The following is a 13,511-nucleotide window of genomic DNA, read 5'->3' as shown; positions in this document are numbered from 1 at the left end:
ATAGCCCTCCTAGGGATTATTATAGTATATCTTTATAATTTTATATAAGATTACAGTCTCTCTTAGGATATAAATATAGTTATTAAACCTAAGTAGCCTATCTAGCGTTAATCCCTAGGGTATATTACTTAGCTTTTATTTACTAATACTATCCTCCTCTATTTTTATATAGATATCCTATAATATTAGATCGCGATCCTATATTATATAGAGTAATTCTACTATAGAGTTCTTTAGTACTAGTATATATACTATTTTACCTTAAAAAGCTCTTATAGCTATTAGGTATAGTACTAGGGGGTCTAGAATTCCTATATTACTAGTAGTATAATACTTATCTATAATACTTATATTATAGACTTTATATACTATATTATTATAGTCCTCCGCTATACTATATAGATAATTAGATTTAGGTACTAATATTATATTAGCTACCCTTATAGAGATATATAATTTTAGGTCTAGTATCGCTATAACCCTATATACTAGGGTAGATTATAATCTTTATACTACTTCTTTATTATTACTAAGACTCTTTTATAGCTTTTCCTAAAGAGTAGGTAAAAGTAAGTTCTTTAAGAACTTTCCTTCTTTAGGTATATAGTCTAGTTAGTAACTAGATATATTAGTAGGATTTAAGGTTCCTAAGCGGTACTTAATAATAAAGTTAAATATAGTAAGCTTCTCTACCTACCTTACCTAATACCTAGTTAATTCCTTTATAGTTATAAAGTATTATAGGTTAGTATAATTAGATAGTACTAATATAGGGAATTTACTACCTTTAAGATAGTATCTCTAATACTTAAATAACTTAATAATTATAAGTAGTTCTAAATTATATATTTTATAGTATATTTTAGTACTAATTATCTTTCTAGACTAGAAAGTAATTAGATACTAGTAACCCTTAGAATCTAGCTATATAGTAATTACTACTATAGTAAATCCTAAAGTATCTAGCTTAATTTATATAGGCTTCTCTAGGTTAAAGTAGAATAATATAGGTATACTTAAGAAGTATTTCTTTATTTCTTTAAAAGCTACTCTTACTTTAGGTATAAAGATAAAGCCTTACTTTTAATAATTTATACTCTTTTTCTTTAGAGTACCCTTTATTAACTTAGATAAGGGTATAGCGATATATAAGTAATTCTTAATAAATTACTAGTAAAAATTACTAAAGCTAATAAATTATTATATATTATATAAGTATTATAGTTCTAGCTATTCTAAGATAGTATAAATCCTCTCTAGCTCTATAGATATACCCTTAGGTATAATAAGGAAGCTAAGGAAAGCTACTAACTTTATATAGAAGGTATATTTCGATATTTTTATATATAACTTATATATATATAGTCTATCTAGTACCTTATATATATTATATATATACTACTCCTTAGTTTATAAATAAATAAGGATATTATTAAGGTATATAATATAGTAGATATTAAGTAGATCGCTTAATACTCTATTAATATATAACTAGAATATTATAGGTATATTTACTAATCTAAATAGTATAACTATATACTTAAAATAACTATATTAGGTCTAGAATATAGTTTTCTATTTATTACCCTTATAAATTTAGATATAATAATATATATCTTTTAAATTAAGCTATATAAAGATCTTTATACTAGATAGCTAATCTATAGTCTTACTAATTAGTAGTAGAGGATACCGATTCTTAAGAGTTAATATATTAAGTCCCTAATAATCTATATATAGATATAACCCTCTATCCTTCTTCGGTATAAATAAAATAGGTATACCTACTAGGCTCTATAATAGCCTAATCTAGCCCTTCTTAATATATTCTTTAATATAATCTTAAAGTACTATAAGTTCTATCTTAGAAAGGGGGTAAATTAGCTTATAGGGAATTTATTTACCTACTTCTATCTCGATAGTATAGTTATACTTATTACTCTCTAGTAACTTCTCTACCTCTTTTAGATTAAAGATATTAGCCTAGTCTAAATACTAGATAGGTAAAGCTTTCTCTATACCTTATATTATAGTAAAGAGTAGGATAGGCTTACCTTTTATAATTAGATAAGGATATACTATAAGTATAAGGGCCCTATAGAGGATCTCTTATATAAAGGCTACTATAGTTATCTTTTTAATCTTCTTACTAGATAGGTAATAATACTATACCTAGTTTTTCTAATTAATATTAGGATTAATAGATTTTAGCTAGTTATAGCTAATAATTATATTATAACCTATTATCTTAACTACTTTATAGGAAAGTATATAGTTATATACTATATCCCTACTATCTTATAGCTCGCTATTTAGCTTATAAGAGCTATAGGAATAGACTATATAACTATCTATAGCTATAATAGGTTTTAGGAGGCCTATATCTATATATAGAAGGTACTATTTAACCTAGTTCTAACTAATAAAGGTTTTCTTAGCCCTACTATCTATTAGTATCTATATAGTTCGCTCCCTATCGTTAGTTTTAATACTAACTTTATAAGTAAAAGTAAGTTCTAACTCTTATTTAATACTATTAAGCCCTAATACTACTAATACTATAAGTACTAGGGTACTTAGTTTTTTAATTATAAATCCCCCTTAGTCTCTTTATAGGTATCTATATAGTAACCTGGTTTTCTATACTTAAAGTAGCTACTATAAGGGATACTATTAGGATTTATTTTTTATTTATTATACTTATACTTCTTATTAGGTTTTTTACCCTACTTATCTTTACCTTTATTTTTAGACTTATCCTTATATTTCTTTATACCTAATATAAATAAGATATAAGAGCTAAGACTAATATCTAGGCTTAGATCTATTTTAGTAATATTATTCTTACTACTACTAGCGCTTTTCTCTTTCTATATATAAAGTGATTTTTATTAATTAGGGATTTAGCTTTCTACTATAGAAAGGTATCCAATATATACTTTATATATTTCTAGCTTAGTAGACTATTTTAATAACTTAGTATAAATAGTATCGATTACTTTAGCCTAGAGGTATTCCTTCTAGTACTATTAACTATATAGGTACTTTAGGTAATAATAGATAGTATTAAGCTATATTATAAATATCTATATAGATTAATATTACTTCTACTATAGAGTACTATACTCTAGTATACTATCTTAGTAGATATTTTAGGGATTATTTATAAGATATAGGCAGAAGTCCTAGAAGTCTTATTAGGTAGTAGGTTCTTTAAATATCTTTATATAAGACTACTAATTATTATTCCTTTAGTTATCTAGTTATTTAACTATAGCCTCTACCTTATATAGGCCGAAATTATACTATTACTAGTACTTATTAAAGTATAACTAAAGTTGGTTAATAAAGGTATAGTATTCCTAGGTTATATTTCTATAGAATAGTTTGATATTTATAGGCTCTCTTAGTATATAAATATAGTATTTTTCTATAACCTATAGTATAATATAGTTATTTATACTTATTAGAGTAGGAGGCTTTACTTACTCTAGGATTTCTAATTCTATAAGGAGGTTTTAGTATTCCTCTCTTACCTTAGCTTCTTTAATATATTTCCTTAGTTAATTAAGTATTAATAGGGATAGGTTTATAGGGTACTATACTAGTATTAGATCTAGTAGTATAGTAGTTTCCTATATTAACTCTAAGATATCTATAGGAGGATAGTTTATAGTAGGAGGAAGGGTTTAATTAGTTAAAGCCTATTTATTAGGCTATAGTATTATAGGAAGTCCCTATAACTATATATTATAATAATTCGATATAATATAAACAAGGGATAGTCTCTATTAGGTAATCTAAGTATTTAAGAGCTATTAGAACTATAAGACCCCTAGGTATAGAATACCTAAGGGAATGCTATATATAATAAAGGATTAGGAAATAGAGATAGTGATATATATAGGGTATATTAGAACTAATAGCTACTTCTCTAAAGAAGTAGTATATAAGGATAATATATAGGTTTATAGGTCATATAACCTAAGGAGGCTATATAGGTAGTATACATTACTCCTATCTAGTCTATAGTCCCCCATATACCTAGGATGGGTACTCCATACCCTATGACAGGGCTTATACCTCAGGTATCAGCCTTCTTAGTACTAGGGTCCTGATAATATGCTTCCTTGCGGTTATTCTATCTATGATATCTGTGCTATGATATTTGGAGATATCTCTTTGTTAGCAGAGGATAAGTATCTTATTCTATACTATACTCTCTATAGGGCCACTAAGCTGTTAACAGTTTATATAAAGCCAGCTATATGCGCCACTCGGGTTTTGAGTATTAATAGAGGTAGACTGTGTGGTATTATCCTACTTAGGAACCTTGAGATCCTATAGGAACTATTAGGTTCTGAGTTATCCCTTTATGATATGATTGATCTTATAGTTAGTTACAGTTCTAGTAGGCTTATAGTACTCTTAAAGTTTATGCTTTATATAGATATCATATCTTACAATTCCCTCTTTCAAGATTTGGCTAAAAAGGTGCTTTCGCTAGTAAGAAAGAAATAATTACTTCGATTATAGCTATCAGATGGTTTATATAATATTAAGGCTCTTAAAGATACTTTATAGGATCATTATAGCGCGATAAGGCGTATATTTAATATACCACAGGCTTATATATCGGCTGGGAAGGTCGCTGTATCTGTAAGTAAGATTAAGGTAGGGGCTCCGTTTATATTTACTAACTATAATAGGGTAGCGCCTTATAGGGCTTAATTAGGTTTGATTTCTGGTTATACTTTCTAAGCTTATTTTATTCTAATATATCGATAGCTTATAGGAGGCTCCGGCCTAATAGTATAAGCGAACTGTTTGTTTGGTAAGTATAAGTAAATAATCTCCTAATACTATAATTACCGCTAAATTGATTCTAGAGCTTATGCTACTACTACTACTCTATAGTAAGTAGATTCTAATGTTAGTTTAATAATACTATATTAATATACCATAGCTTATTTCCTACTATTGAAATTGATAGAGTTAGATTGTTCTAAGACAGTAGTATAAGAAGATATAATAATCCAATTAACCTTGTTCTCTTAGAAGTAAAGTATCTATGGCTGAATTGCCCTAATCCTGATATTTTTATTTCCCTTAGGATAGGATCTGAAACTGAGAGCCTCTCTCCGATAGTCCTACGGTTCTGTAATATACTTCTAGACGGGTAGCTTCTATATATCTACCGGTCTATCTCTTTATCTTTTGAGGGCTAAAATAACTAGAAGGAATTTCTAGGGGTAGTCGATGATACCTATCGAGAGAATTACTTTCGCTTTGACTTGTCTATTCCTAGTAGATTACCTAGACTGGACGATACCGAATATATAGATAGGCTGTTAAAGCTTATCTGTAATAATCTGTTAGGTAACCGAATATAGAGAGATACGGTTATCTTGTTACTTACGACGTCTTTCTTCTTTTACCTAGATACTAAGCTAGAATATTTTTCTGGTCTAATACAATGTATTAGTTCAATTCACTATTGAGCTCTAGCGCGGTATATAATTGGATGTCTAGATAAGCTTGATTCTACCGCTAAGGAATTCTATAAAGATAGAATAAATTTAGGTCTTTAATTAATGACTGAGGATATTTGCCAGTATTACGATCGATACTTCCGACCAGTACGATTCATTGTCTAGGATATAAAGGACACTTTCATACTATCACTTCGGTTTGGTAGCGAGCTATACCGACTTAGTGCCTTCCTAAATAAGATTCAATGGTTTACTGAATAATAAGGACTAGAATGGAGTTTTAGGTCTCTTGATCATAAGTTAAACTCTCGTGGAGGTTATCCTATATATGAAGGGCAGTAAGCCGGGAGGCCAAGGAAAAGGAAGTATACAGATATTTGATTACTTCTTATTCTGCCTAAGTGCAACTAGACATCGCAATAGTATTGCGTTATAGCCCTCCAATGTCTGTTTCAGATATTAAATCTTCTTATTCAATTCATCGATAGTTCTTTGGTTCTCTATAAGCGCTTTTCGTAAATATTAGAGCTCAGATACTGGATTTATGGAGTCCATAGCTATAAAAGAAATCAGAATCTATAAGAAGGAATTAGGCCCAGGAAATGCAAACCTTCAGCAATCCGCGGATGTCTCGTAATCTTTGAGGGGTACAATTTTTTTCTAGGAAGGTATACAGAAGGGTTCTGGAAATCTCGTGGACTCATAGAAGCGCTTCGTCTTTAAAAGTGGTGAGATGTGATACACACCTGCATGTGACAGACAGGGATATGCAAAGGGCTCATATTGGCAGTATGTTAGACTCAGGAAGGGGCCGCTGTAAAGACCACGATCTTTGCGGCACAGCCGCTTGGGAATCGTGGCTCAATAAGATTTAAAAGGTAGAAACTCTGCAATCATCCGATTCATAACGCTTTTTCTGTTCACTAGATCAACCATGGGAAGCTTCAGTGACAAACAATTTGAGCGCCTCTTGGCAGGCCTGGATCAGAATACTGATAGCGAGCCGTTTGAAAATTTTCTTAGCAACCTAGAGGATATGCCGGATATTGCGGCATTCAGTTCCTTTTGCGACCTAACCCTCGTCCCGATGATTAGTAACTACCCAGAAAGCCTTCTTTCCTTCCTCCCGCTCCTACTAATTGAAGAGGAGGTATCTTCTCCAAATACACTACCTATCTAACCATCGGATGAATTAACCTCAGCCCATTCTATTCCGATATCTGTGCCCGAGATTAATAAGGTATTAGAGACAGCCTACTAGGCAAAATTCTTAGTCGAGTCGTAGCGGTTATAGTAAGAAGCTATAAAGGTAGAGTAAGTTAGGCATCCCTATCGTCTTTTTCCACTTTTCTAACAATAACTTAGATTAGATAAATTAAAAGCGTGAGCGTTCTATATCATAATCGCTATATATATTACTAATCATAGAATCTTATAGTACCTTTAAACAAATCTACAAATACTAAGTTACAAGTCTGAACCCCTAGGTCTTAGAAGTCTATAATGCACTTTAGGCTCTTGGCTACCTAAAGGATAAGCCTCCGGCCTCTATAACCGATAGTAAGTTTAATATCAGTATTATCGATTTCCTATAATCATACTAATAAGACAATTATCTATATTTTTTCTATTTCTAACGCTATTTTTAACTTTATTATTTACTTTTTTGTGAGACCCCTAGGTATAGAATACCTAAGGGAATGCTATATATAATGGAGGATCGGGAAATAGAGATAGTGATATATGTAGGGTATATTAGAACTAATAGCTGCTTCCCTAAAGAAGTAGTATATAAGGATAATATATAGGTTTATAGGTTATATAACCTAAGGAGGCTATATAGGTAGTATATATTACTCCTATCTAGTCCCTAGTCCCCTATATACCTAGGATAGGTACTCTATACCCTATAATAGGGCTTATACCTTAGGTATCAGCCTTCTTAGTACTAGGGTCCTAATAATATCCCCTTCCTTATAGTATACAGTCCCTATAGGCTTAGAATAGGAGAAGAATAAAGGAGTAGCTTAGTCTATTAAAACCTATATATCTAAAAAACCTTATAGTAAGGGTAAAAAGGTATATAGGGAAAGGTATCTAGCCTTAATACTCTAAAAATATAAAAAGTGATATAATAGAAGTATAAATAGAGGGTATAGTATATATAACGAGGTCTATATATAGTATAGTTATATAACTATACTAAGAAATTAGGTAGCTATAGTCTCTAATACCTATAAACTTAGGTATCTTATATATATAAGGGTTAGCTAAGCAGTTATTTACTAGTAAGAGAATATAGTTAGGATAAAGGGAGATACTATACCTATATATACCTAGGGTATACCCTAGTATCTTCTTCTCTTCTTTAATCTCTTATCTTATTTAATCTATAAGTATACCTAGTTTATTTTTTTATTAAAATTCTATTAATTTAATAGTACTTCTATTAGGATAAAACCATTCTAGTTAGGATACTACTATTAGTTAGTAGATATATTTAAATTTAGTAGTATTATATTCTATATAGTATACTAAGAATTTTTAATATTATATCTATCCCTTTCTTATAGGAAATAGCCTTATTTTCTAGTTTATATACTAACTATATTTATAGTATAGTAATAGTATATTATTATCCTATACTACCTTCCTCTAAGGAGGATAAAACTCTATATCTATAGGTATAGTACCGTTATATATTAGGCCGCTAACCTATAACTCTACTATCTTATCTAGTAACCCCTAAGCCTATTAAGGAACTACTACCTTACTAGTAGTACTTTTTCTAGTTATAAAGCTACCTAAACTATAAGTATAAGACCCTTATAGGTTATACTAAATATACTTACTATACTTTAGTAAAGTATAGTTATATACCTATAAGTTAGCTATATTATTATAGGGAGGAATCTATTACTAATAATAATATAGCTTCCTATTGAGGTTTAGCCTACTACCTATACTACTCTTAATATATTACCTATATCTACTTATATACCCTAAGTATATATTATTAAGTAGAGTATTAAGTACTTAACCTATATAGCTAATAAGGCTAAAAAGGCCGCTACTATTATAGAAGCTATAGAGGTTATAGAGGTTATAGTAGTTACTAAAGTTATTATAGCCCTAGAAGTTATAAAAAATATAGGGGATATCTCTAAAGTTAAAGAATTCTTTAATACCCCTACTAGTTTAGCAGAAGAAAGTGTAGTTCTTAATATAGGTATACCTAGCGATACTTTATTTACCCCTATAAACTTAGCCCCTACCTCTTAGGATACCCTAATTATAGAGTCTATTTTACTACTCTATAGCGTTTTTAATACCGTCCTATTAGTATTTAAGTCTAGCTAGGTATACTAACCTTATCTGCGCCTATATATAAATCCTATTAAGTATAGGGAGCGTAGTGCTAATTTTTAATTTATAATTAAAGCTTCTTATATTTTGAGTATATATTTTTAGTCCTTATCTTCTTTAGTATCTTTATAGCTATATTTAACCTAGCCTTATAGTTATTAAGGGCCTTAGTCTCTTTGACTGTAGACTGCGGTTCCTAGGTTACTTCGATATTATTATAGCTATACTACTTAACCAAGTGTGATCCCATATAGTGGGGCACCTATATATATATACCACTGCAGTAAAGTCAGTTCCCATGAACTGACTTTGCTATGACCTTTTGGTCTAATGGGTAACTGTGCGGAGCAGTGGCCGTCGGATCTCATAAAGTCAGTTCATGACCGGGTCTTAGAGGGTTGTGGTTCGATTCCGGCGCGTATGGAATTTATCTACCTATTATTATAATCATGCCTTTAGATTGATTATATAATAGCCTCTAATACTCAACCCGGACAAGGTCCACATTAAGCTGCTTCGAGTTCTGCCTCGCTCTTACATGGGTCCCTTAGAGGGCGATATATATATACACGTGGCCTCTCTTACTAAGAAACCAGAGATAGTAATCTTCCGGCTTGGTTGACCGATTCCGGCCCAAGGATTAATAAGATTAACCTTAAAAATTAGGCAAAAATCCCAGGTATGATTTGCATTTAGTAGGGGAGGATGTGATCCCATGTAGTGGGGCACCTATATATATATACCACTGCAGTAAAGTCAGTTCCTATAAACTGACTTTGCTATGACCTTTTGGTCTAATGGGTAACCGTGCGGAGCAGTGGCCGTCAGATCTCATAAGTAAGACTTATTCTTCTTACCTCAATAGGATAGGATATATTTAATCTTATACTCTATCTAATTATTAATCTTAATTAGTTTAGGAGTATTATTATTAGTCGGAGTATTACTATAATATAATTCTAATACTAATATATAGTATATTAGGTATAGTAATCTAAAATAGGGAGATAGACGTAGCTTATATACTTATATACCAATCTTCTTAAGAATCGGAAATAGACCTAGTATTTTATAATCTAGTTTCTTACTTGGCCTACCTATTTCTATATTCTTACTCTTAAGATATACCTAATTACTAACCTTAAAGGATTTATCTATACAGTATTTATCTATATAGTGCTTTATCGACTCTTTTACCTTAGTAAGTCGTTCTTTTATAAAGTCCCTTATTTCTTAGATTTCCTATACCCTCTATATAGTATCTATATAGTACTCCTTAGGGTACTCTTTAATATTATCTTAGATAGATAGGTTATAACCTATTAATACTTTATATAGTGATTTTCTAATTATACTATAAGTTATTATATTATATATAAACGCTACGATAGGTAGCTAGTATACCTAGTTATCTTACTCCTAGTTAATATATAACTAAAGGAAATACTCTAATACCTAATTTTAGCGTTTAGTCTAGCTATCAGTTTATAGGTAGAATATAGTAGATAACTAGTACTTAACTATAAGGAGAAAATAAAAGGTTAACTAGAACTAGCTAATAAATAGGCTATCCCTATTACTTACTAGGTTCTCTAATATACTAAAGATTAGGATTATACATTTATATAATAAATCTACTAACTTAGGTATATTAATTTCTTTTATATAAGGAAGATAAAGGGTATACTTTATAAATATATCTACTAAGATAAGTACTACGTTATATACCTTACTATTCTACTATAATAGAGGTATTCTAATAATAAAATCTATACTAAGCTACTTACTAGGCCTCTTAGGTATTAGTAATAGCTATAATAATCTATATAGCTTATACCTATAAACTGAATTATATTAATAACTTATATAGTTATATATATACTCCCTTATATCCTTTATAATTCTATACTAATAGAACTTATACTAGATAGTTTTAAGGGTATATTTACTAGTATAATAGCTCCCCTAGGGGTTATTATAATATATCTTTATAATTTTATATAAGATTATAGTCTCTCTTAAGATATAAATATAGTTATTAAACCTAAGTAGCCTATCTAGTATTAATCCCTAAGGTATATTACTTAGCTTTTATTTACTAATACTATCCTCCTCTATTTTTATATAGATATCCTATAATATTAGATTATAATCCTATATTATATAGAGTAATTCTACTATAGAGTTCTTTAGTACTAATATATATACTATTTTACCTTAAAAAGCTCTTATAGCTATTAGGTATAGTACTAGGGAGTCTAGAATTCCTATATTACCAATAGTATAATACTTATCTATAATACTTATATTATAGGTATTATATACTATATTACTATAGTCCTCTACTATACTATATAGATAATTAGATTTAGGTACTAATATTATATTAGCTACCCTTATAGAGATATATAATTTTAGGTCTAGTATTACTATAACCCTATATATTAGAGTAGATTATAACCTTTATACTACTTCTTTATTATTACTAAGACTCTTTTATAGCTTTTCCTAAAGAGTAGGTAAAAGCGAGTTCTTTAAGAACTCTCTTTCTTTAGGTATATAGTCTAGTTAGTAACTAGGTATATTAGTAGGATTTAAGGTTCCTAAGTAGTACTTAATAATAAAGTTAAATATAGTAAGCTTCTCTACCTACCTTACCTAATACCTAGTTAACTCCTTTATAGTTATAAAGTATTATAGGTTAGTATAATTAGATAGTACTAATATAGGGAATTTACTACCCTTAAGATAATATCTCTAATACTTAAATAACTTAATAATTATAAGTAGTTCTAAATTATATATTTTATAGTATATTTTAGTACTAATTATCTTTCTAGACTAGAAAGTAATTAGGTACTAGCGACCCTTAGAATCTAACTATATAGTAATTACCACTATAGTAAATCCTAAAGTATCTAGCTTAATTTATATAGGCTTCTCTAGGTTAAAGTAGAATAATATAGGTATATTTAAGAAGCGTTTCTTTATTTCTTTAAAAGCTACCCTTACTTTAGGTATAAAGATAAAGCCTTACTTTTAATAATTTATACCCTTCTTCTTTAGAATACCCTTTATTAACTTAGATAGGGATATAGTAATATATAAGTAATTCTTAATAAATTACTAGTAAAAATTACTAAAGCTAATAAATTATTATATATTATATAAGTATTATAGTTCTAGCTATTCTAAGATAGTATAAATCCTCTCTAGCTCTATAGATATACCCTTAGGTATAATAAGGAAGCTAAGGAAAGCTACTAACTTTATATAGAAGGTATATTTCAATATTTTTATATATAACTTATATATATATAGTCTATCTAGTACTTTATATATATTATATATATACTACTCTTTAGTTTATAAATAAATAAGGATATTATTAAGATATATAATATAGTAGATATTAAATAGATCGCTTAATACTCTATTAATATATAACTAGAATATTATAGGTATATTCGCTAATCTAAACAGTATAACTATATACTCGAAATAACTATATTAGGTCTAGAATATAGTTTTCTATTTATTACCCTTATAAATTTAGATATAATAATATATATCTTTTAAATCAAGCTATATAAAGATCTTTATACTAGATAGCTAATCTATAGTCTTACTAATTAGCAGTAGAGGATACCGATTCTTAAGAGTTAATATATTAAGTCCCTAGTAATCTATATATAGATATAACCCTCTATCCTTCTTTAGTATAAATAAAATAGATATACCTACTAGGCTTTATAATAGTCTAATCTAACCCTTTTTAATATATTCTTTAATATAATCTTAAAGTACTATAAGTTCTATCTTAGAAAGAGGATAGATTAGCTTATAGGGAATTTATTTACCTACTTCTATTTCGATAGTATAATTATACTTATTATTCTTTAGTAACTTCTCTACCTCTTTAGGATTAAAGATATTAACCTAGTCTAAATATTAGATAGATAAAGCTTTCTCTATATCCTATACTATAGCGAAGAGTAGGATAGGCTTACCTTTTATAATTAGATAAGGATATACTATAAGTATAAGGGCCCTATAGAGGATCTCTTATATAAAGGCCGCTATAGTTATCTTTTTAATCTTTTTACTAGATAGGCAATAATACTATATCTAGTTTTTCTAATTAATATTAGGATTAATAGATTTCAGCTAGTTATAGCTAATAATTATATTATAACCTATTATCTTAACTACTTTATAGGAGAGTATATAGTTATATACTATATCCCTACTATCTTATAGCTTACTATTTAGCTTATAAGAGCTATAGGAGTAGACTATATAACTATCTATAGCTATAATAGGTTTTAGGGGGCCTATATCTATATATAGAAGGTACTATTTAACCTAGTTCTAACTAATAAAGGTTTTCTTAGCCCTACTATCTATTAGTATCTATATAATTCACTTCCTATTATTAGTTTTAATACTAACTTTATAAGTAAAAGTAAGTTTTAACTCTTACTTAATACTATTAAGCCCTAATACTACTAATACTATAAGTACTAGGGTACTTAGTTTTTTAACTATAAATCCCCCTTAGTCTCTTTATAGGTATCTATATAGTAACTTAGTTTTCTATACTTAAAGTAGCTACTATAAGGGATACTATTAGGGTTTATTTTTTATTTATTA

The 13,511-nt window shown here is 28.7% G+C and overlaps 1 protein-coding gene across 1 annotated transcript; it reads left to right on the top strand.

Moving 5' to 3' along the window:
- Positions 1-6,426: 6,426 nt before the first annotated feature.
- N7518_002787 (uncharacterized protein) lies at positions 6,427-7,087 on the top strand (the record flags this gene model as incomplete). Its single annotated transcript, XM_057183715.1, has 2 exons — positions 6,427-6,642; positions 7,007-7,087. 2 exons carry the CDS (start codon positions 6,427-6,429, stop codon positions 7,085-7,087), a joined length of 297 nt encoding a protein of 98 aa, XP_057045165.1.
- Positions 7,088-13,511: the final 6,424 nt, after the last annotated feature.

The sequence above is a fragment of the Penicillium psychrosexuale genome (genome assembly GCF_028828465.1).
Source record: "Penicillium psychrosexuale strain IBT 29551 chromosome Unknown utg000002l, whole genome shotgun sequence".
Lineage (NCBI taxonomy): Eukaryota > Fungi > Ascomycota > Eurotiomycetes > Eurotiales > Aspergillaceae > Penicillium > Penicillium psychrosexuale.
This window is presented reverse-complemented; position numbering and strand designations above follow the sequence as displayed.